The sequence below is a fragment of the Tetranychus urticae genome, chromosome 2 (genome assembly GCF_039701765.1).
Source record: "Tetranychus urticae isolate SD_2017Ah chromosome 2, NJAU_TeUrti_SD_1.0, whole genome shotgun sequence".
Classification (NCBI taxonomy): domain Eukaryota; kingdom Metazoa; phylum Arthropoda; class Arachnida; order Trombidiformes; family Tetranychidae; genus Tetranychus; species Tetranychus urticae.
Genome location: NC_142959.1, coordinates 25,306,748 through 25,329,508, shown reverse-complemented (window position 1 = coordinate 25,329,508; position 22,761 = coordinate 25,306,748). Strand labels below are relative to the sequence as shown.

At 31.4% G+C, this 22,761-nt stretch overlaps 7 protein-coding genes across 9 annotated transcripts; 2 read left to right on the top strand and 5 right to left on the bottom strand.

Moving 5' to 3' along the window:
- Positions 1–181: 181 nt before the first annotated feature.
- On the top strand, positions 182–1,861 carry Prp18 (pre-mRNA processing factor 18). Its single transcript, XM_015927597.3, has 3 exons — positions 182–477; positions 571–794; positions 893–1,861. The coding sequence occupies exons 2-3, from the start codon at positions 578–580 to the stop codon at positions 1,717–1,719; spliced, it is 1,044 nt and encodes a 347-aa protein (XP_015783083.1). The 5' UTR covers positions 182–477; positions 571–577; the 3' UTR covers positions 1,720–1,861.
- Positions 1,862–2,368: 507 nt separating this feature from the next.
- Positions 2,369–4,032, top strand: LOC107360707 (protein YIPF1). The gene is made up of 3 exons (XM_015927422.3): positions 2,369–2,486; positions 2,619–3,346; positions 3,559–4,032. The coding sequence occupies exons 2-3, from the start codon at positions 2,824–2,826 to the stop codon at positions 3,915–3,917; spliced, it is 882 nt and encodes a 293-aa protein (XP_015782908.1). The 5' UTR covers positions 2,369–2,486; positions 2,619–2,823; the 3' UTR covers positions 3,918–4,032.
- A 259-nt stretch (positions 4,033–4,291) lies between these two features.
- LOC107360706 (uncharacterized) lies at positions 4,292–7,972 on the bottom strand. Its single transcript, XM_015927420.3, has 5 exons — positions 7,331–7,972; positions 5,582–7,140; positions 5,244–5,515; positions 4,965–5,148; positions 4,292–4,875 (listed from the first exon to the last, which is right to left on the bottom strand). The coding sequence occupies exons 1-5, from the start codon at positions 7,672–7,674 to the stop codon at positions 4,439–4,441; spliced, it is 2,796 nt and encodes a 931-aa protein (XP_015782906.2). The 5' UTR covers positions 7,675–7,972; the 3' UTR covers positions 4,292–4,438.
- A 510-nt stretch (positions 7,973–8,482) lies between these two features.
- On the bottom strand, positions 8,483–11,122 carry LOC149094198 (uncharacterized). The gene is made up of 6 exons (XM_089267578.1): positions 10,567–11,122; positions 10,205–10,264; positions 10,038–10,129; positions 9,667–9,961; positions 9,274–9,488; positions 8,483–9,107 (listed from the first exon to the last, which is right to left on the bottom strand). The coding sequence occupies exons 1-6, from the start codon at positions 10,652–10,654 to the stop codon at positions 8,724–8,726; spliced, it is 1,134 nt and encodes a 377-aa protein (XP_089123704.1). The 5' UTR covers positions 10,655–11,122; the 3' UTR covers positions 8,483–8,723.
- A 138-nt stretch (positions 11,123–11,260) lies between these two features.
- LOC112539764 (uncharacterized) lies at positions 11,261–14,696 on the bottom strand. Its single transcript, XM_089267579.1, has 7 exons — positions 14,514–14,696; positions 14,156–14,215; positions 14,045–14,081; positions 13,532–13,577; positions 12,669–12,969; positions 12,379–12,584; positions 11,261–12,171 (listed from the first exon to the last, which is right to left on the bottom strand). Exons 1-7 carry the CDS (start codon positions 14,599–14,601, stop codon positions 11,788–11,790), a joined length of 1,122 nt encoding a protein of 373 aa, XP_089123705.1. The 5' UTR covers positions 14,602–14,696; the 3' UTR covers positions 11,261–11,787.
- A 1,467-nt stretch (positions 14,697–16,163) lies between these two features.
- LOC112539763 (uncharacterized) lies at positions 16,164–18,454 on the bottom strand. Of its 2 annotated transcripts, none has more exons than XM_025162524.2 (6): positions 18,241–18,454; positions 17,893–17,952; positions 17,727–17,818; positions 17,340–17,649; positions 17,058–17,257; positions 16,164–16,950 (listed from the first exon to the last, which is right to left on the bottom strand). In XM_025162524.2, exons 1-6 carry the CDS (start codon positions 18,326–18,328, stop codon positions 16,555–16,557), a joined length of 1,146 nt encoding a protein of 381 aa, XP_025018292.1. In that variant the 5' UTR covers positions 18,329–18,454; the 3' UTR covers positions 16,164–16,554. The 2 variants fall into 2 exon arrangements, with proteins under 2 accessions (XP_025018292.1, XP_025018293.1); XM_025162525.2 differs by having other exon boundaries at positions 17,343–17,649.
- Positions 18,455–19,140: 686 nt separating this feature from the next.
- Positions 19,141–21,428, bottom strand: LOC112539767 (uncharacterized). 2 transcript variants are annotated; one of them, XM_089268314.1, is made up of 6 exons: positions 21,255–21,428; positions 20,953–21,012; positions 20,788–20,879; positions 20,405–20,714; positions 20,129–20,346; positions 19,141–19,907 (listed from the first exon to the last, which is right to left on the bottom strand). In XM_089268314.1, the coding sequence occupies exons 4-6, from the start codon at positions 20,664–20,666 to the stop codon at positions 19,527–19,529; spliced, it is 861 nt and encodes a 286-aa protein (XP_089124440.1). In that variant the 5' UTR covers positions 20,667–20,714; positions 20,788–20,879; positions 20,953–21,012; positions 21,255–21,428; the 3' UTR covers positions 19,141–19,526. The 2 variants fall into 2 exon arrangements, with proteins under 2 accessions (XP_089124440.1, XP_025018297.1); XM_025162529.2 differs by lacking the exon at positions 21,255–21,428 and having other exon boundaries at positions 20,953–21,102.
- Positions 21,429–22,761: the final 1,333 nt, after the last annotated feature.

The following is a 22,761-nucleotide window of genomic DNA, read 5'->3' as shown; positions in this document are numbered from 1 at the left end:
TTTAATCTTTGATTTGTATTATATTACAATTAGTATTGTAAACAATATTTACCATTATTAGTACAGATTTAGGTATCTAATTCATTCACTTGAGCCTTTCTAGATTTGACCATTTTTAAATGGATAAGCAAAAATATAATACTATGGTTGCTAATGACAACAGAAATTTTTGTCAAAATTTTAGCAAAAGCTTCAGTAGCTAACTTAATTGTTTACTTTTCTAAATCACCTGTTTATCGTTTAATTGACTTTCTAGTAGTATTTTGTTTTTTTGACCTACTGTTAATTTATTAAGGTTTTGGCTAATACTTCTCTCTCTCTGCTTTTTACTCTTCCTAAGTTAAGCCTCATCCATTTGTTTCTCATCAACATCTTAAGACGCTTGTATCAATAATTTTAATTGTTTTTGTATCCATCATACTATATAATCGTCCCAGTCTGTTTTTGAAGACTCATCAACCTCAATTCATAACTCAGGTATGTAAATTTTTAATAATCTGTGACTAGTTATGGAAGTTATTGAATTAATTCATGGTTGTTAATTTTAATGCTTCTTGTCTATCAATTTAGATTCAATATGGACGGTTTAATGGCTGAAATAGCCAAAAAAAGAAAAGAGTTGACCGATAAAAATTTGATTGGTCCACAAAAAAAGTACTTCAAGCGATCTGAACTGCTTGCCAAAGAAGAGGAAGAGCACAGGAAAAAAATAGCAGCCTATAGAGGTAAACTGAACCAAGCTGATAATGCTGTTGATTCAGTCGCACCAGTTTCTGTATCTGCATCGAGTACAAGTAAGAATTTCATTTGCAACTTTGATTTAAATCGTCTATATATATTATTTCAAAACATCTCTTCTAAATTTTGATTGTATCGTTTCATTATTTTTTAGGTAGCGATTTGAAAATTCTGCCACGAAAAGATGTGATTCGACAGCTGAGAGAACGAAATCAACCTATTCTTCTATTTGGTGAGACATTAGTGGAAGCATTCAATCGGCTACAAAAACTAAAACTTGAAGAGCCTGAACTTGAAAAAGGATTCCGTAATGATTTCCAGGAAGCCATGGAAAAGGTCGATCAGCAATATCTGAATGATTTACTAAAATCTAAAGATAGGGGCGAGGAAAAGGACAAGAAAAAGGCTAATGATGTCAAAGTTGAAGATATGAATACAACTATTGATGAAATCAGAGCTTTGGCGGTTAATCTTGGGAAAAGACGCGATGATAAAAGTCAAGATTGTAACATTATTTGTACATTATTCAAATTTCTTCTTGAACTATGGGGTAAAAAATTGAACAGCAGAGAGGAAGAGGAGAAAACATCGACACAAGGCAAAATAGAGTCAGCAACTTATACACAAACTCAAGCCTATCTAAAACCACTTTTCAAGCAACTCAAAAATAACAAAGTAGCTGATGATATTCTTAAACATTTGACATTAATTGTCAAATATACACTCGAAAGAGATTATGTTAAAGCGAATGATGCCTATCTTCGAATGGCGATTGGTAATGCACCTTGGCCTATTGGTGTTACTATGGTCGGTATTCATGCTAGAACAGGTCGTGAAAAGATTTTTTCACAAAATATTGCTCATGTTTTAAACGATGAAACCCAACGAAAGTATATTCAAGCATTGAAAAGATTAATTACAAAATGTCAAAGATTTTTCCCTGCGGATCCATCTCGATGTGTTGAATATAATGCGATTTAATTCTCGAATATTTTATATATTTTTTCACTTCATTTAAACTGTCCATATTTTCTTGTTGAACATGATTGACTTGTCTCATAATAATTGTGTAAATCAATTGATGGAGTAATAACAACCTCTAAATCAAAATCTCACCCAGTAATTTTGTCTCGTTGTACTTTTTCATTTTCTCAGTCTTTGAAGTTTATCTCTTTGATTCTCAGACAATCAATTGCAATTTACAATTATTGTATTTAATTTCAAAGCTATTTGCCAAAAGTATTCATTCGTATGACTGAAAAAGTTGCGAGTGATTTGTTTACATTTAAAACATTTAAAATTGGTCACCAAAAAGTGTTAGCTTTACAGGGCCATCTGACGGCATTATATAAATGAATTGAAAAAAATCAAAAATTTTCATGATTGATAATATTAATGCTAGGCGATCGATCTTCATTTGCCAGCTTTATCGAACAATTTATCTTTGTGGAGAATGGCTTCAAATTTGTTTGTTTGATTCTAATTAGCTGGACCATAACATTTAAGAGCCCGTGATCATAATTGACTAACTAGAGGGAATTGTGACTTGTCAGTTGTTGGTTACCCTTAGAGATGTGTTATTGTTTAAAACTACATTAGTGATTTTTTATCAACATCACCATTTGAACATTAATTAGTTTGTTTTATTGACACAACTATCAAACTTCCTTTATAACTGATTGAACAATTGCAAGTATCATTGGATTTGATCATCAGATCTCATTGTTTTACTCTACGATCTTTCTCAGGTAACTACAAATATTCATAATAGCAATGCTTTTCATATTGCTTTTTGTTTTTAAGACAACTCATCTCAAACGCAATCAATCTCACCATTTTGTTTATTGACTGTATTGTTTATATTGTTGCTATTTTTTTAGCTTTCAAGCGTTATCTACTGGATTAATTTGTTGATTTCCGTTTTTTCTTTGGACATATACCAAAGAGATCCCAAGTAATGATTCTGAGGCCTTTTCAACTGCTAAGCTGTGACTGACCAAGAAGTAAAATACAGAGTATTTGGATTTTTTAACAATTTTTTACTCTATTTATTAATTGTGTATCAAATTTCACGAAATTATCAATATGGACCAGCAATCTGCCATCCTTGAACTTGATAATGCCCTTGCCATCGACATGTCTGGAGCAGATTTGAACACTGGATCAGCAGCTAATGAATTGCAATTTAAAGACTATCCTAGAGAAGCAAGCGGTTCTAGTAATTTATTACCTATAGGAAGCAAACAAAATTTCGCCAATTCTAGAGGTGATGATGGACCAACCGATGAAAATGAAGACGCAGGTTTAATGGCAAACAATACAAAAACTAAAGCACCTGCTAGCTTCTGGCAGTTAAATTATTTTTCACAATATTTCAATGTGACAACACAGGATGTTTTAGCAAGAATTTTATGGTCAGTTTTACCAATCAAATCAGCTACTGGTGCCAACTATATTGAAAGGCATATTCAAAATAATGCTGACATTTATGGACCTTTTTGGATAAATGTTACTTTAATTTTCTCAATAGCTATATTTGGTAATATAGCAAATTATCTATCAACTAGCGGAGAGCAAGATTCATGGCATAATGATTGGAATAAGCTTGGTAAGATTTTTTCGGATTGTGTTATTTCAGTCGTTCCATCTGAAAACAAGCCTAGTTCAAATGAAAAAAAACCTAGTATTGGCAGAGAAAACCTCATCTTTCTGGTTTCTCTCATTTGAAATTGGTTTTATTTCATCTGGAACTTTGATTGAAAAATCGTTATTACAAGGCTTAAAGAGAAAATAATTTTTAATTTTATCCTTTCTTTTCAGGGTTAGCCGCTAGCAGCGTATTTAGTTACACTTTGTTCGTCCCCGTATTACTCTGGTTCTTTTTCTGGTTCAGAGGCTGTACAATCACCTACACACTGTTCGAGATCATTTGTGCCTATGGCTATTCATTGTCTGTCTATATTCCTATTTCGTTTTTGTGGATAATTGAGATTCGTTTATTGCAATACATTCTAGTCATTGTGGGAGCTTTTCTGTCCGGTAGTGTATTAACAATGTCATTTGCACCGATCGTTAACAGTGACCCATCACAGACTTTTAAAACTTCTTACTTTATGCTTCTACTGATTATTGGGCTTCATTCCTTGATTGCTTTCTCATTTTTATTTTATTTCTTTTGAATCTATTTCAAAGTATCAACACACTCATCTAAATGAAAGATTCTACAAGCTAGATGTGTATATTTTTTCCAATTAAAATTATAAAATTACAATAAAAACAGTATACTGAATCAAAGATTTTGCAGGTGTTGATCATCTGCTGGATTGAATCGACTTGATTCTTCAATTTTTATCATGAATATTATTACATTTATGTAAAAATCAAAGTGCGTAATATCATGAAAATCTGTTAAAGCCATGTAACATTGATTCCAGGAACTTTCAATGATCTAATTATTTACGATCTAAAAATTTGAATTATGAAATATGAGTAAAAATATTCTTTAACTATTTTCAAACGATTTTTGTCTAGTAAATAACGAAGAAAATTCGTATTTAAAATCTGTAATTTCGATTTATTTGAGATTAAGTCCACATAAAAGATCTTTAGATATTAAACAAAACAATCAACCACGATTGGATATGTAAAAACAAGTGAAAGGATAAAATTTTTAAATTAAATTTGGTGGATTGTAAAGTCATCAGAAAAAACATCCACACCTTTGTAAATCAGTAAAATTGACTGTTTGAGATTCACTCCAATTATTTGGAATCGGATATATTTTGTTCAATTTTTTGAATAATGAACACTCTCTTGATTTGGTTGATTCATCGATCAACTGACGAAGGTCGTTGATTTCATCCAATTGTTGATGATTGCTTTTAAACCAACCATCATAGTCTCTAATAAAATCAACAATTTCTTGTCTGAGGATCGCTCGCAGGTTTCGAGTCAATCTAATTTGACTATTGAGTCCGTCATTAATCACAATTTGATAAATAATTTTGGCAAAAATAGCTATCATTCGAGTTTTCAGTCGGTTAATATGGTTGGATCTTGAATAATCAGCCAGTAATTCTAAATTGGGTTCCATAATAAGACGTTTCACATATGGAATGATTGGCTCATTTTGATTGACTACAAAAGAAAATATTAAAATTAATTGAAATTCAACAAATAAGTCTTGTAATGTAAATCAATTTTAACTATTGACGAGTCAATCTTACTTGAAGTTGCTGCGTTTTTCTGTTGACTGATTCTATGAGCGAAAGTCTGCAGTGCTAATTTCTGTGTACCATTGATTATTTTTTCTTCCAATATCTCGATTATATTATTTAGCAATCCCAAAATTTCATTATGGCTAAAGGGTTGTTTGTCCAATGAAAGTGATTTTACTCCCTTTTCCAGGACCTTTGAAAAGCAACAAATTAATTAATGAGTACATTATATTGTATATTCAGTATATTCAGACATTAATACTTAGTCTGAAAAACTTGTAAACAAACCTGAATATCTTTGAAAAATTGGATTAAATCTTTCAGGGGTTTTCTATTAGATAGATTACTAGTGTGAGTTATCATTAATCTTAAAAGAGAATCAATTTGTTTGATTGAGCAAATCTGATAAACTCCGAAGGTTCCATAATCCATCTCTTGATTCACTATCGAAATTAAACTGTTGATCAAACATACAGCATCAGGAACATAATTTATATTCTCGTTACGACCAAATACTTGGTTATTCCGATCGGAATTGATTCGATAGATTTCTAAATAAGCTGAAATTAGAAAAAATATTGTAGCAATCAATAATTAAGCGAGGCTTTTTGAAAGATTGGACTTACTTTTAAACCAGCTTTGATCAGTTAGATGATAATTCAATACATTTGAAATTTTCTTAATCTCCTTGATAGCTTCGGGTGGAAAATCATTTTCTTTAAGACAACTATCGAGCGAATCAAAAACTAGCTTTTGAAAGGTTTTCGGTGTGAAAAAGATTGGCGATGAAGCTGAAGTCATTAAAACGTTGTTTTGGGCAAATAATATATCATCAATTAATTGTCCGGCAAAATTTTTCCAAAATACAGGCCAATAAAGATAGTCATAACAATTTGATGAATTTAGGATAGGATTATTGGAAGTACTTGAATATTTTATTTTAGACCAAGTTGCTCGAGTTGGATTGGATTTAGCAGCTGTTGACGGAGCTGACAACGATGAACTACTTTGATTTATTTTATTACGGGATTTGATTGTGGTGTTTGATGAAGATGAGAAAGGGGAAATGTTTGTTGATCCATTTGATGCAGTTTGCAATAGGAATGATAGTTTGAGAACGATCCGTTGTGATGAAGATAAAACAATTGACAAATAAGATGCCAAGTCAATTGATTCACCTGATTGAGTTAAAATACAATTTTTATCCGTTGATACACTACTTGTTGTACTATTTGTGTAATAATCAGATGTTGATCCGGAATCAAGCTTTGTTTTAAGACGATGATTAGGTGGAGAAAGTGCTGATGAAGATGACTGATTGATTGTTGTTACTTTTTTACCCTTTGGTACTAAAGCTGGTAACATTAGCGATTTATCTGTAACTGGATCTGTAGTAGCTTTTTCCTCGTTGTTTAGTTGATCAGCTCGACGTTTGGCTGATGTTATCTTTTTGGCTTCACTTTGAATTAAAAAAGAGATGCGAGTTGAAGCGGCTTCCGCTTGGGTTAAGGACAATATACTGATTGGATCGATCGATTCTGTTGGCCAAATTTGATTAAATGTTAAACACGAAATGAAAACATCATTGAGCGTTTCAAAAGGTAGATGATCCCAATAGATTGCCATTATCTTTATGTTTATGGTGAGAGTCAAGGCAAGCCAATGAAGAATTGTCACTTTGATTTTTTCCAATTTAATTGCAGTTTTCTCGACCATCAACACGGTCAATCTTTCCTTAGGAATACGATAATTGATATTTAATAGTCTCTGGCAATTGTTGAGATTATCAATCCATGAATTGAAGCGATTCTGTGTTTCATCTGGAAGTCGTTTACGTTTCTTGCTAGTAATGATGAAATCATCCAGAGCAATTTTACGATCTTTTTCAGGTAAATTTATCAAATTGCAAGCAGTCTCTAATTTGTATTGATCTTCCGTGTAAATAGTTTCAATTTGTCTAACAAAGGAATGGCCTTCTTGAATTAAAGTGATACAATCTTCTTCGGCAATAGATTTGATTTTCTCTAAAAGAAGTCGTTGAAGCTTCAATTTACAGTCTACCAATGTAACCCAAGATTGACTGGACTGCTTGGCCTCAATTGAATCAATGGACTGGTCAAATCTTTCGAGTAACATCGACCCCTCCAAAAGGAGTGGATCATCGCCAGGATAGGGATCATTATATCTAAAGAAAAAACAATAAAAAGTGATGACAAAAACAAAAAATATACAGAAATATAGTAACAATAGATATACAACTGAATCAACAGATGGACTCATTACAGTAAGTAACATCTAGCAGTTGTTATCCACCGTTGAGCTTTGAAAAAATACACTAATAAACAACATAAGCTAAATGTCAGATTTTACCTTACCTCATAATCTTGACCAACTCATTTTGTCTTTCCGGCTTAACACGAACTTTGGAGCTGATTTCCATGACACCTGAATCACCTCGGAACGTTCTATTCAATCGAGAACATGACTTTTCCTTCTCATACCTTCTTGACTGACCAGAAGATTTGTTGGGTGTCCTAAGCAATAGATCTTGTGACTGGTGTTGATTGGGAGCCTCCAGACTCATTTTACGTTGGCTGCTTAACACTTTATTCAAACAACTTCTTTCTGTCGATGAACTTGGCCGAGCTTTTCTAACTGGTGGTAAATTTGGTCCATTGTTGATACAATTACTTTGATTAACCTTATTATAAATAGACATTGTTTCTCATGTTGTTGCACAAAAAATTGATTTTCCACTTTTCTCTTTTTTCATCTCTTTCTTTTATTACTGAAAAGGTGAACACATTAAAATCTTTTGCTTGCAAGTGATGAAACATCAAGCTAGACTCGAGGTTCAGAGATAAACAATTTTCTGTTGCCATTGGATACATTAAGCATACAATCAAGCAGGATATTGAACTTGTTCACCAAATTTTATTAACCTTTTACTTCATTTTATTCATTCTTGAATATTTATTTTACCTCAAGCTCGATGCTTTATTTCATGGCAGTTCTGTTTTCGACTCTTTGTCGACTCAAGTAAATGAATAAAAGTGAATTAAAAGCAGACAAAATAACTTCTGGAGTTCAACCTTGAATGTTATTGAACTTGCCACTGAAACCAAAAATCATTAAGTGAATACGATTTTTACCTTAAAGCTTTACTCTATACATCTATTATTATTGATGATTGTTTTATTGATCTTGAATAATATCCTAAACTAAATCAGATAAGATTTTCAGATCCTGTTTTTAGGCCCGATTTAACCTACTAATTGAATTGTAGTTTCGCGATATTAAATTGTATTTATATACTGGTTTAATGAGCTGCAAATGCTTTCTAAACTATTGTTATTACAGTATTCCGATAGTGATTTGTGAGAAAATTCAAACGTAAAATGCTAAATTTAATAATGACTAATAGTTATACAATTAGCTGGACGTTTTGGTTTTTGGTACACATTGTGGTTTGGCTGTATCAGGCATGGCCTTATTTTGTAGATGTAGCTAGTATAAATTGTAGTAGTGAGGTTTAAAGTACTTCCTGAGCAATCGTTATCACAGTCTTCCGATTATGAATTACACGAAAATTCAATACCTTTTATTGAGCTCTATTTATATCAGTTTATTGTCTTGGGTGTAAAATACTTGAATAAAAAAACAATACTCGGTGAAAGTTAAAAAGTAGTAGCCTTTTACTTTTTAAGTCAAAGCGCAGGAGACAAAAATTAGGTGCAAAGATTAACAATTTTTTGCTCCTTCTAATTTTTAATCATCTATCGGATCCAAAAAATGAGGTAACTGATTAAAATTTTTGAAAAAACAATGTTCCATGAAATCAAATCCACGACAAATTTTATCTGGTCGATTCAATATCTGTGGCCAATCAGATTCAATTTGTTTGTCGTCTTTTTTGGAATAAAACTTGATTGATCGGCCATACCGCTTACAATAGTCCCGAACATGATTAGCAGCTTCTTGAGTTACTTCTGAGTCAGGATTACGAATATCAAGTAGAGTAAGTTTTGGTAAAATCGCTATTAATTGTTTGACGTGTTCATCTTTTAAAGAGATGTCTCGTAATGCCAAATGCTTTAGATTTGGATATTTGGAAATTAGTGTTCGTAGGTCATTCCAATCGATTGGATTTAGCTATTAAAATAGAGATACGTAGATATCAATTTGTTAAGTTGCTAAGTGAAATGTTTCAAAATTCAAATAGCAGTCGAAAGATCAAGGTCTATCACATAATTGAGAAAAATGATAAAAAATATGTGATAACCCGTTTCAGATAAAATAAATATGAATAGATACTCACAAATTGTATAACCAAATCTCGTAAGTTTGCAAGTTTTATCGAATCATTGCACTCAATGTGACAGCAATCAACTCTGATATGAGCACTCTGTAATGCTGGGCACGAATCCATGAATAAAAATGAATAACAAACGCCTGTATAATTCATAGGATTTAGTTCAACTATCTTAAGATTTGCCAATACTGGAGCAGTAGAGTAATGTTCTGGTAATAAGTCTAAACATATTAATGGATATCAAAATTCATCATTAGAAGAAAGTTCAAGTATTTTAAAATTTGCCATCAATGGATCATGCGAATAATCTGTTCTTTCTAAACATAAAAAAGGTTCGGAGACAGACATTTGCAAAGATACTGAAATAATACATGAAATTTTAAGATATTATGAGATTACCTTCTAATTGAGTAATATGTAGCCTTTCAAGGTTTGGGAAACAATAGGCTAAGCATTCGAATGGATTTAGAATAAAAAAAGAAAGGTGCAATTGTTTCACATTTTCTTTGATGCCACATGAGTTTGAACCAATAGATCTGGTAGATAACATTTCGAGGTTAGTGTTTTCCAGTTTCAATTCGAAAATCCAATTTTTATCATAAATGATTCCTTTCAAAGATTCTGAATTTCTGATTAGTTTAAAAATATCTTCAATTGGTGCTTCTCTATTGCATTTATATGAAAATTCGGCAATCTGTAATGGAATATTTTTATAAAAATAAAAACTATAGAAAAAATGAAATTAAAATATAATATCAAATTCCACAAACCCTTAAATTTGGAAACAATTTGCTCAAACAGGTTACATCAACATATGGGCTTATGTTAGTACAAACATAATCAGAAGAATAATAAACTCGATCTGAAATTAATAATTGATTTTATTAGGAAAATGGTTGACAATGAGAATAAACATTAAAGGAAATTAAAATCTTACCAAACAAATATTTGACTCTTCTTGTCCGACCAACAATTACATTAGACCATTTTTCGCAAACTGAAATTGGAATTTGTCAAATTACTATTAAATTAACAAAACATGACTTCAAATTACCGAAAATATTAGTATCTGAATATTGCGATGCATCAGTGAGACGATCAACAACATCCATAAAAGGGTAGCAAAAGTGGTTTCAATGAAAACGCTTCTTTCGAATAAAAGCTGGATTAACATTTTTAGCTTTTTTTCTTGTATAATGTATTCAACTGTGGTTTAAATTGATAGCTATAAATGATTCTAATATAATCTGAGTTCCTTCACATTTAACAATACAAATAAATACCATGATTTGCACTTACCTTTGTAGCAGTTTATTAAATCTTGTAAATCTTGAATGTAATCAAAAATGGTCACCAAACAGTCATCTGGAAGTTCATTTATCAACATTTTTAAATCACTTTTGAAATGTTAACTTTAATCGATTTCCAGTTAATAATAAAACTACAGTAATTTTTAAATAAAACACTTATTCGATTCAGACGACAAGTCAGTTGATAAAAGAAGCTGAGATTAGAGTTGTTCCGATATGATTGATCGATCGAAAAGCACAGCTAGTCGATTCAGACGACAAGTCAGTTGAAAGTAATGTACCCGATTAAAGCATTTTTTTCTCAGTCTCCATCTAGTGATAATAGCTTTCAGAAAGTGGCAGCGCTTAAGATTTAGGTACACCAGTAGGGCCTCTCTTAGTCTAACGCTTTTAACTAAAAAAGTAAGAGACTAAGAGACTAAAGAAAGCGTTAGACTAAGAGACTACTAGTGTTTTTGCGATTAAATCAAAACGACGATTATAATAGATATTTTTCCAATGATTTTTATCGATATTTCTTTCGATTTAATCGAAACGAATTTTCATGAGATTTATTTCATTTTTGCTTGATTTTTCCACTTTGGGAAATGTCTGTTCAATTTTGATCATTGAAAAAATTTTGATTTTATGTATTTTCTTCAATTTTTATATAATTCCATTTTTAATACGATGAATTTTGTCAATAATCAGGATTGTGTTCATTGAAACTTATTGAAATTCCTCAATTTTTCCTATGTTTCCGATTTTTAATGATATTTAAACGATATTTTAATCAACGATTAAATCGATATTCCTTCAAAAATAATCAAAATCGTTTATTGATTATTTTTTCAAAAATCGAGAAACACTAAGTGTAAGGTTCTAATAAACCTAGACATAAAAAAAGTTAGTGAACAAGCAATTATGAAAGATAATAAAGGAAATTACAGATGATTCCTGATTGTCAATGGCACTTTCAGTGGTCAACTCGTCTTGTGATACAATTGCTGCACCAGAAACAGTGTAGACAACGAGAGATAAAATAACAATGGTAAATGAACGCATTTTGCAAGGGATTTTGTAATATCAAATCAAACTTTAAACTCGAATAACTTTTGATCGAAGTGTCAAGGCTCATTTAAAAAAACTGGTATGAGACATTTCTTTAAATATCCTAGACCTCATAGTTGAAAAGCAGAAAAATTGCAAAGGATTGGCAGTTTTTTTCATTTTATTGATCATCTATTGGATCCAAAAGATTAGGCAAATCATCGAAACTTTTGAAAAAACAATTTTCCATGAAATCAAATCCACGACAAATTTTATCTGGTCGATACAATAGCTGTGGCCAATCAGATTCAATTTGTCTGTCGTCGGCTTTGAAATAAAACTTGATTGATCGGCCATAACGCTTACAATAGTTCCGAACATGATTAGCAGCTTCTTGAGTGACTCCAAAAGATTCACGAATATCAAGTAGAGTCAGTTCGGGCAAAATTACTATTAATTGTTTGATGTGTTCATCTTTGAAAAAGATATTTCGTAAAGCCAAATGCCTTAGATTTGGACATTTTGATATTAATCCCCGTAGTGAGTTCCATTCGATTGGTTCTAACTATTAAAATAAAAAAAAGTGTCAATTTGTTAAGTTGCTAAGTGAATAAATTACAATTGCACTGCAAAAAATGTTTCAAAATTTTAAATAACAGTCGACAGATCAAAGTTCATCCTATAATTGAAAATTGAATAAATATCGACAATAAAATGATGAACAATATTGCGAATAACGCTTTTCAGGATTAAAAATGGAACTCTTACTCACAAATTGTATAACCAAATCTTGTATGTTTGCATGTTTTATTGAATCATTGAAGTGTATTTGACAATATTCAATTCTGATATGAGCACTCTGTAATGCTGGGCACGAATCCATGAATCTAAATGAACACCAAGGGTTGAACCAACTATCCGGATACAAATTTATTTCAACTATTTTAAGATTTGCCAATACTGGGTACTTTGGTGTGTCTAAACATGAAAAAGGTTCATCAACAAACAATTATAAAAAGATATTGAAATAATAAATGAAATTTTAAGATATTAGGAGATTACCTTCTGAACTATTAATAATAGAAAGATGTAATCTTTCAAGATTTGGAAAATGTACCAAGCATTCGAGTTGAGTTTGATTAGAGCGAAAAAGGTGCAATTGTTTCACATTTTCATAGAGTCCGTTTATGTATAAAGGAGTATAACTGGCAGATAACATTTCGAGGTTAGCGTGTTCCGGTTTCAATTCGAAATTCAAACGACCATCATAAATTATTCCTTTCAAAGATTCTAAGCGTCTGATTAGCTTGGCAGTGCCTTCGATTGATGCTCTTGCATCGTGTAGATATGAAAATTCAGCAATCTGTCATGATAAAATTTGTAAAAAAATAAACCTTAAAAACAATGAAAGTGAAATATTAGAGGTATCAAGGTATCAAAAAGCTCAGTCGTTTTTTTTCTCTTATGATTTAGCTTAGATTTTGAATAAGTTTGACTTATTAAATTGACTCGATAATTTCAGGAATACAAGAGCATCAGTATGAGTGCATTTATGCCATTTTTGGACTCGATCGGAGTTGATCAACTATAATAGCAACATGAATCATGTTATTACATGATAGTGATTAGAAGTTTCAAATTTTACTCACTTGTCAGTGATTATATGGACAGTAATGTTAACTTGTGATTTTAATTTTAATTTTTTCAACAAAAAAATCAATAAGTTCTGGCAACTTTTAATTGTCTCTTCAACTAACTTCATTGTTAGTACATACATGTATTGGTTAGCTAATTAATTATATTGGATTCCTGAAATCCTCGAAGTTATCGAGTCAATTGAATAAGTCAAACTTATTCAAAATCATAAGAGAAAAAAACGACAGAACTTTTTGAAACCCCTAATAATATGAAATCTGTCCACAAACCCTTAAATTTGGAAACAATTCACTGAAAGAGGTTACATCAACGGGTAAAGGCCCAAAACAGCCAAAGTCAAAACAGCCAAGTCCAAACCAGCAAAGTCCAAAATGGCCAAAGTCAAAACAGCCAAATACAAAGCTGCTTAAATCATATCAATTCAAATTGCAAAAAAGTCCAAAAAAACCTGCCTATGGATATTGATAAGCTAATTAATTAAACTTAATTAACTCGGATTGAGCCAAAAAATGGTCTACATACACCTATATCGATGCTCTTGTGTCCGCAAAATTATTGAGTCTATTGATTAAGTCAAACTTATTCAAAATTGAAGCAAAAGTCAGTGGTAAAAAAACAAAAGTACTTTTTGATACCCCTAATAGATCTGATCATTTAAGTAGTTTTATTTGATTTAAGCAGCTTTGTATTTGGCTGTTTTGACTTTGGCCGTTTTGGACTTGGCTGTTATGGACTTGGCTGTTTTGACTTTGGCTGTTTTGGGCCCAAACCCATCAACGGGTTCCTGCACGAAATTCCAAAAATAATCAAGCGGTTGATCTGAAATTAATAATTGATTTTATTAGAAAATGGTTGACAATGAGAATAAGCATTAATGGTAATTAAAATCTTACCAGTCAAATATTTGACTCTTCTTGTCCGACCAACAATTACATTACACCATTTTTCGCAAACTGAAATTGGAATTCATCAAATACTATTTATTACAAGACATGAATTCAAGTTGCCGAAACTATTAGCATCAGAATATTGCGATTTATCAGTCAGACGATCAACAACATTCATAACAAGATAGCATAAAGGGTTTCATTGGAACCGTTTCTTTCGTATAAAAGCTGGATTAATAAGTTTGACTTTTCTCTTGTATCATGTATTTTGCTATGACTTCAATTGATAGCGATCAATGATTCAAATATAATCTGATTCCCCTCACATGCAAAAATCTAAATAAATGGCATAATTTGCACTTACCTTTGTAGCAGTTTATTAAATCCGTTAAATCTTGTATGGCATCAAAAATAGCCAACAAGCAATCATCTGGAAGTTCATTTATCAACATTTTTAAAGCAGCTTTGAAATGTCAACTTTAATCAATTTTTAGTTAATAAAACTATAATCATTATTAAATAAAACAACTAGTCGATTGAGACAACAAGTCACTAGAAAGTAGAGCTGGATAAATAGCCATTGGCCACGCTAAAGCTGACGCTGAGCCATATGGCTAAGAGGCTCAAACGCCATTCTCTGTTAGCCGTGGCTCATTTAAAGGTATCAAAGTTACAAGAGTACAGATAATTTACCATAATATATCCTTAACATCGGCAACAGAAAAACATTAGTTTATGAGATTTCGTCCTTTTTATGGTGTGAAGGTATTTAGTCGGATAGAGGAATCACGCTTCTTGATACGGAAACATAGTATGAATCATTTCCGTTAAGTCGAGCACATACAGTAAAGCTTGAAAATGACAATTTTAAGATTATCGTTCGTTATATAATTAAATCTCGATTTATTACATCTTAATATGGTAAATCTATAGTTCTAAATCTGTAAATCACAAATTTCAGGGCAGCCGAAAATCAGGAAAAAACAAGAGAGTCAATCTCAGTCATGAAATCGAATCTGAGATGTTGACAAGTGCTAGGCGATTTTATCGATAAGATCGACAATTATCGACATTTTCTGACTTTACTGATCATCGATTACCAAGAGATAAACAACGCTGTTGATTAACCTTTCCGAGTCTCTTTGTACCATGCTATTGAAGCTCATTTTGGTATTTTTTCTACGTCTTTTTGGCTATTTTATTCAACAAGTCCGTTTTTCATGCACTTGAAAAGAACATTGGTTTTTATGCGCAGCTAAAGTTAATAAAATGGATGTTTGATTCATGCTGTCATTCAGAGAGACTATTAAAGCTCTTAAAATTCTGTATCTTCTATGAACGAATTAAGTTGAAAGGTTATGTCAAACAACGATTTGACACATTCAATTTCTTCCTTTTACTCTTGAAGCTATTGACTAAACTTTTTTTGATTTTTATTCTTGGACAAATATCAATTATTTAACATTAAAATATGAAATCAAAATACATAGATAACTATTATAATTGCTCGAAATCTTGAAGCTTTGCATTTTGATATTGAATACAACATCGTATACAACAACTTACATTCAATAAATGTAAGAATGGCATTGCTTGATTATTTGAAATATCTATCAATTGGTTTCTCATTGAGGAATAAAAGCTTTGAGTCTAAATATTTCCAAACTAATGATTGCCCGAACTGATAAGTATAATGACCCGTCAACTCTATCTAAGATCGACAATTATGGTCTGAGTAAGGTATCGAGGTATATATTGTTATAAGACACCGTTTTTCAATATTATTTTACATCTTGTAGCTAGTACATATTTATATGTGTAGTTATATGGTGTAGTAGTGAGCTTGAAAGTACTCTCTGCTCGTTATCTCAGTCTTCCGATTGTGAATCACACGAAAATTCAATGCCTATTATTAAGCTCTATTTATAAAGCTCTATTTTATCAGTTTATTGTCTTGCCTAAAATACTTAAATAAAAAAAGTTATACTCGAGAAAGTTCAAAATAAAACCCTTTTACTTTTAAAGCTATTGGTATACCAAAAATTGTTTTGATTTTTATTCATAAACAGATATCAATAGTTTGACATTAATCTATGACATCAAAATACATGGATAAATATTATATCATCGCTCGGAATCTTAAAGGTTTGCAATCCAATATTGAATAAGAATGGCATTAATTAATCATTTATAATATTTATCAATAGGTTCCTAATTGAAAAATAAAAACTTTGAATCTCAATATTTTAAGAAAAGTGGTTACCCAGCACTGCGACGTGTAATGCCTATCAATTCCATCTAAGATCGAAAATTACGATCTGAGTGAGATATCAAGGTATAAGACATTTTTTTCAATATCGTACATGCAACAGCTGAAAATTAGATGCAAAGGAATGACAATAGTGTTAACGTTTGCATTTTAAATCATCTACTGGATCCAAAAAATGAGGCAAATCATTAAAATTTTTGAAAAAGCAATGTTCCATGAAATCAAATCCAAGACAAACTTTATCAGGTCGATTCAATAACTGCGGCCAATCAGATTCAATTTGTTTGTCGTCTTTTTTGAAATAAAACTTGATTGAACGGCCATACTGCTTACAGTAGTCCCGAACATGATCAGCAGCTTCTTGAGTGACTCCACGAGATTTACGAACATCAAGTAGTGTCAGTTTGGGCAAAATTAATATCAATTGCTGGATGTGTTCATCTTTTAAATAGGTACCTCGTATTGCCAAATGCTTTAGATTTGGACATTTTGAGATGCATCTTGATATTACATTCCATTCGATTGGTTCGTACTATTAAAATAGAGAAAAAACGAATGAAAATCGACAATAAAATAAAAAATATCGTGATATCAGTTTTCAGAATCTGAATCAAATATCTCAAGTGAAATCATACTCACAGAGTGTATAACTAAATCTCGTAAGTTTAAATTTTTTATTGAATCATTGATGGTAATATGTGTTCTACCAATTGTGATATGAGCACTCTGCAATGCTGGGCACGAATCCATGAATAGAAATGAATGGCAACAGCCTGCACAATCTTCTAATTCGAGTATTTTAAGATTTGGCAATACTTGTTCATCAGAATCTCTAGCGCCTAAACATGAAAAAAGTTAGTCATTAAACAATTATAAAAAGATGTAAATAATGATATATGAAATTGTTATAAATGAGATTACTACCGTGAATAATTGTAAAAGTATGTAGTTTTTCAAGATTTGGAAAATAATGGGCGATTTGCTGCAAAATATCCAGAGTAGTGGTCGTAAGGTGCAATTGTTTCACATTTTCATTGATTTTACTTAGGTTCGGCCTTATAGATCCGGTAGATAACATTTCGAGGTTAGCATATTCCGACATTAGTTCGAAATCCAAGACGTAACAAGAACCATGAATTATTCCTTTCAAAGATTCTGAATCTCTGATTAGTTTAGCAAAATCTTCGATTGGTGTTTGATCTCCATAGGGTGGATGATAAGATTCAGCAATCTATTTGAATAAGATTCGATCAAAAATAAAACTACACAAACACTGAAAGTGAAATAATATAAAATCTGTCAACAAACCCTTAAATTTGGAAACAATCTGCTCAAACAGGTTACATTAATTAGTTCCTTAAGGTGGAAACAAAAATAATCATGCGAATAACTTGGTTGATCTGAAATTAATAAATGATTTCATTAGCAAAACGATCACAATTAGAATACACATCAAGCCAAATTTAAATCTTACCAATCAAATATTTAATTTTTTTAGTCCGACCAACAATCAAATTACACCATTTGTCGCAAACTGCAATTAAAATTTATCGAATTAATATCAAATTAGCAAAACATAATTTCAAACTAATAACTATCTGAATATTGCGCTTTATAAGTCAGACGATCAACAATATTCATCACAGGATAGCAAAAGAGCTTTCAATATAACCGTTTCCTTGATTAATATATGTATGTTGGGCTTTAATCGAATTGTATTTTACTGTGAATTCAATTTATAGCTAAAAATGATTTCAATATAATCTGATTTCTCTCTCATTTAACAATCTAAATACATGTAAATAGCATGATTTTCACTTACCTTTGAAGCAGTTTATTAAATCTTCTAAATCTTGTATGTAATCAAAAATAGCCAACAAACAATCATCTGGAAGTTCATTTATTAACATTATCAAAGAAAATTTAAAAGGGTAACTTCAACTAATCTCCAGTTGATAAATATAATATTTATTAGATAACACAGCTAGTCGATTCAGACGACAAGTCAGTTGAAAGTAGAGCTGAAGCTGAAATGTTGACAAATGCTGAGCGATTTTATCGATTTTATCGATAGTTACCGATATTTTCTGAATTTTGTGACCATCGATTACCAAGAGATCAACATCGATGTTCATTAACCTTTCTGAGTCTCTGTACCATGCAATTCAAGCTCATTTTGGTATTTTTTCTACGTCTTTTTGGCTATTTTTATTACTTTCAACTATGCCTAGAACTTTTACATCAAACAGACTATCAATGATCATGGATATTAATTGCAAAATTGCTTAACGTTATGTTAGTAATCAAAGATAGATTTGTAGTTTCAACAACATTGTAACCCAAGACCAAAGAGGATATGAAAATGAATAGGGCGAATTGCTGATTACTCAATCTTCTGAATTCTCTAAAATGTTTAAGGTCTTCAATCCAAGCTTCATCGTAATCATCATCATAATCTTGTAGAGGCTCTTTTTAAAAATCAATTATACCAGATTCAACAAGTGCGCTTTTATGCACTTGAAAATATGATACTTTGGTTGTATGAGCAGCTAAAGTTAAAATTAATGTTTGATTCATGCTGTCATTCAGAGAAAATATTAAGGTTCTACAAAATTTAGTATATTTTATGAACGAAGTTAGTTAAAAGGTTATGTCAAACAACGATTTGACTTATTTGACGCTTCGAATAAATTTCCTTCTTTTACTTTTGGAGCTATTGGCTAAACTTGTTTGGATTTTTATTCTTGGTCAAAAATCGATAATTTGACATTAATAAAGGGCATCAAAATATTAGATACATAGATAACTATCATCGCTCGAATCTTGAAGGTTTATGCTTCGATATTGAATAAGAATGGCAATGCTTAAATATTTAAAATGTCTAGCAATTGATTTCTCATTGAAACATAAAAGCTTTGAGTTTCATTATTTCAAGACTAGTAATTACCCAGCCCTGAGTGGTGTACTGACCCGTTAACTCAATCTAATATCGATAATTATGGTCTGAGTAAAATAGCGCGGTATAAGACACTTTTTTCGATATCATAAACCTTACAATTGAAACAAAAATTAAGTGCTAGGATTGTCAATTTTTTCTCCTTTTCATTTTCAATCATCTATTGGATCCAAAAAATTAGGCAATAAACCAAAATCTTTGAAAAAACAATGTTCCATGAAATCAAATCCACGACAGATTTTTTTTGGTCGATTTAATGACTGCGGCCAATCAGATTCAATTTGTTTGTCTTCTGCATCGGTATAAAACTTAATTGATCGGCCATACCGCTTACAATAGTCCCGAACATAATTATCAGCTCTTCGAGTGACTCCAAAAGATCCACGAATATCAAGTAGTGTCAGTTTTGGCAAAATACTTATTAATTCCTTGATGAGCTCGTCTTTTAAAGAGGTATATCGTAATGCCAAATGCTTCAGATTTGGATATTTTGACATTAGTTTTCGTAGTTTATTCCATTCGACTGGTTGATACTATTGAAATAGAAATAAATGTAAATTTGTTAAGTTGCTATGTGAATAAGTAACAATTGCACTGAAAATTTTTTTTCAAAATATGAATAAAAGTCGACAGATCAAAGTCTATCCCATAATTGAGAAAAACGAATAAATTTTGACAATAAAATGATGAACAATGTCATGATAGCACACCTTTCAGGATTAAAATCAAATATCAGAAACAAAATCAAACTCACAAACTGTATAACTAAATCTCGTAAGTTTGCACATTTTATCATACGATGGAAAGCAAAGTGACTGTAATCAATTCTGATATGAGCACTCTGTAATGCTGGGCACGAATCCATGAATACAAATGGACAGCAAGTGTCTTCCTTATTAATAAGAGGCAAACGCATTTCAAATATTTTAAGATTCGCCAGTACTGGAGCATCAGAGTATTGTTCTGATAAGCCTAAACATAAAAAAAGGTTAGTCAACAAGCAATTATGAAAGATAATAAAGGAAATTACCTTCTCGAGAATAAATTCGTAGCCTTTCAAGATTTGGAAAACAATGTGCCACTTCTTTGAATTTTTCTAGAGTAGAGTTGCAAAGGTGCAATTGTTTCACATTTTCATAGACTCCACTTATGTCTGGATCAATATATCCGATAGATAACATTTCAAGGTTAGCGTTCCACGGCATCAATTCGAATTCCAGACGGCAATCAATCCGGATGGAATCAAAGATTATTCCTTTCAAAGATTCAGAATGTCTGATTAGTTCAGCCATATCTTCGATTGGTGCTTTTCCAAAAAGTGGATATGAAAATTCGACAATCTGTTTGATGAGATTTGTATCAAAAATAAGAACTACGTAAACAATGAAACTGTAATAAAATCTGTCAACATACCCTTAAATTTGGAAACAATGTGCTCAAACAGGTTACATCAATTGGTTCCTTAAGGTGCAGATAAACATAATCAGGCGAATAAGTTGGTTGATCTGAAATTAATAATTGATTTTATTAGGAAAAGAATCACAATGAGAATAGACATCAATAATAATTTAAACTTACTTCTCAAATATTTAAGTTTTTTAGTGTAATGAACAATTAAATCACGCCATTTTTCGAAAACTGTAATTGAAATTCGTCGAATTAATCCTTAATTAAAATATTAGTAACCAAATATTGTGGGTTTCCAGTCAGACGATAAACATGTTTCATCTTAGGGCAACAAAAGAGGCTTCATTTGCATAAAAGTTGGATAAAGCATTTATCGCATTGTATCGTACTGTGATTTCAATTGATAGCTATCAATAATGATAATATTTCCCTAACATTTAACAATCTAAATAAATTGCATGATTTGCACTTACCTTTGAAGCAGTTTATTAAATCTTCTAAATCTGGTATACAGCATCGAAAGTAAAGTTAGAGCTGGTTACGTTATCTTTTGCACATTGTTTGGTAACCAAGAATATTTTAGTAGTCCATTTTTAGAGATAAATTAAGCACAATCAACATCAACCCGAGGCTCATTGGTTAAGGCATTGAATCGTTGTTGATTGTGTTGATTAATCTCAAAAATGGACTACTAAAATATGCTTGGTTACCAAACAATGTGCAAAAGATAACGTAACCAGCTCTAACTTTACTTTCGATGCTGTATAATCAAGAATAGCCAACAAGCAATCATCTGGAAGTTCAGTTATTAACATTGTTTAATCAGCTTTGAAATGTTAACTTTAATCAATTTCCAGTTAATAATAAAGCTGTAATAATTATTAATTAACTACTCGATTCAGACGACAAGTGAGTTGAAAGTAGAGCGAGATGTTCACCATTAACCGGTAACCCGTTATTTGGTTAGTGGAGAAGTAAAAGTAACCGGTTAGTGGTAACCAAACCAGCTTGAATGAGATCCTGATTTATAAAATCCTAGTTTAGATGTTAAAATTAACGATATTTTCTCATCTTCCTCTGTCTGCTTTACTTTATTTAATTCAAAGGAGTATATGCACAAACTTTGGGTTTAAGAGTAGAGTTTAGGTGATCTTACAAATGAAGTCTAGAAGGCAATTGTAAGATTTCTCTGGTTTTCGAGAAAATGGTGTTCGAAACTATTATAAATTCCGATAACTTTTGTACAGTTATGGAATCGAATCTTTTCATCAAATTCATCTTTTTATGTAATTTCACTACCCAATAAAGTGGGTTAGCAAGTTAAAATAGTTTTAGGATTGAATGGCACGTTCGGACTTCACTGTTATCAACAGTATTTCTGGTTGCTTGTTGTTTCAACTACCAACTACTGTACATTGTAAGCCATAATAGATTATAGAAATTAAACATTTTTAGTCCGATCAACAATTGTGGTATACCATCCTTCGCAGACTGTAATTGGACTCTATATTGCGCTTAGATACTCTTATTGAATGATCTTAGGATAACAAAAGAGGCTTCATCCGTATAAAACTTGGATTAATATGTATAGCATGGGTTTCCCTTTGCAGCAGTTTATTAAAATTTTAATAGTAATTTTAAATTTTATAATAGCCCAGTTTAATACAATTGACTTCATTTACATTACCAGTTTTGTCGTAATCGTCCAGCGCCCATCAAATCATTCATTTTCATCGAATCGATGACCTCCGAATTTCTGGTTACCAAATCCTCTAAATCCACTAAAATGTTTATGTTCTTCAAACCAAGCTTCATCATCATCTTCATCTTCATCAAAATGTTGAGGTCTGAATCCAGGGAATCCATCTTGGCCCGAAGGATGGAGGATGGAGTAAGCCAAATGCTGGTTGGGGTAAATTGAAGGGTGGTTGAGGTCGATTGTTGGCCAAAGCATTATTGATCTCCTTCAGCAACTCATCA

Coding starts and splice junctions, on each gene's coding strand:
- Prp18 (XM_015927597.3), top strand. CDS start 578: ATGGACGGTTTAATGGCTGAAATAGCCAAAAAAAGAAAAGAGTTGACC. Junction 795..892: donor TGTATCTGCATCGAGTACAA/GTAAGAATTTCA, acceptor ATTATTTTTTAG/GTAGCGATTTGAAAATTCTG.
- LOC107360707 (XM_015927422.3), top strand. CDS start 2,824: ATGGACCAGCAATCTGCCATCCTTGAACTTGATAATGCCCTTGCCATC. Junction 3,347..3,558: donor TAATGATTGGAATAAGCTTG/GTAAGATTTTTT, acceptor CTTTCTTTTCAG/GGTTAGCCGCTAGCAGCGTA.
- LOC112539764 (XM_089267579.1), bottom strand. CDS start 14,601: ATGTTGATAAATGAACTTCCAGATGATTGCTTGTTGGCTATTTTTGAT. Junction 14,216..14,513: donor TTTAATAAACTGCTACAAAG/GTAAGTGCAAAT, acceptor TTCCAATTTCAG/TTTGCGAAAAATGGTGTAAT. Junction 14,082..14,155: donor AAGAGTCAAATATTTGACTG/GTAAGATTTTAA, acceptor TATTAATTTCAG/ATCAACCGCTTGATTATTTT.
- LOC107360706 (XM_015927420.3), bottom strand. CDS start 7,674: ATGTCTATTTATAATAAGGTTAATCAAAGTAATTGTATCAACAATGGA. Junction 5,516..5,581: donor TGATCAAAGCTGGTTTAAAA/GTAAGTCCAATC, acceptor TTCTAATTTCAG/CTTATTTAGAAATCTATCGA. Junction 5,149..5,243: donor AATTTTTCAAAGATATTCAG/GTTTGTTTACAA, acceptor TGCTTTTCAAAG/GTCCTGGAAAAGGGAGTAAA.
- LOC112539767 (XM_089268314.1), bottom strand. CDS start 20,666: ATGGCTGAACTAATCAGACATTCTGAATCTTTGAAAGGAATAATCTTT. Junction 20,347..20,404: donor ACGAATTTATTCTCGAGAAG/GTAATTTCCTTT, acceptor TTTTATGTTTAG/GCTTATCAGAACAATACTCT. Junction 19,908..20,128: donor GAGATTTAGTTATACAGTTT/GTGAGTTTGATT, acceptor CTATTTCAATAG/TATCAACCAGTCGAATGGAA.
- LOC112539763 (XM_025162524.2), bottom strand. CDS start 18,328: ATGTTAATAAATGAACTTCCAGATGATTGTTTGTTGGCTATTTTTGAT. Junction 17,819..17,892: donor AAAAATTAAATATTTGATTG/GTAAGATTTAAA, acceptor TATTAATTTCAG/ATCAACCAAGTTATTCGCAT. Junction 17,258..17,339: donor TTTTACAATTATTCACGGTA/GTAATCTCATTT, acceptor TTTCATGTTTAG/GCGCTAGAGATTCTGATGAA.
- LOC149094198 (XM_089267578.1), bottom strand. CDS start 10,654: ATGTTGATAAATGAACTTCCAGATGACTGTTTGGTGACCATTTTTGAT. Junction 9,962..10,037: donor AATTGTTTCCAAATTTAAGG/GTTTGTGGAATT, acceptor ATTCCATTACAG/ATTGCCGAATTTTCATATAA. Junction 9,108..9,273: donor GAGATTTGGTTATACAATTT/GTGAGTATCTAT, acceptor CTATTTTAATAG/CTAAATCCAATCGATTGGAA.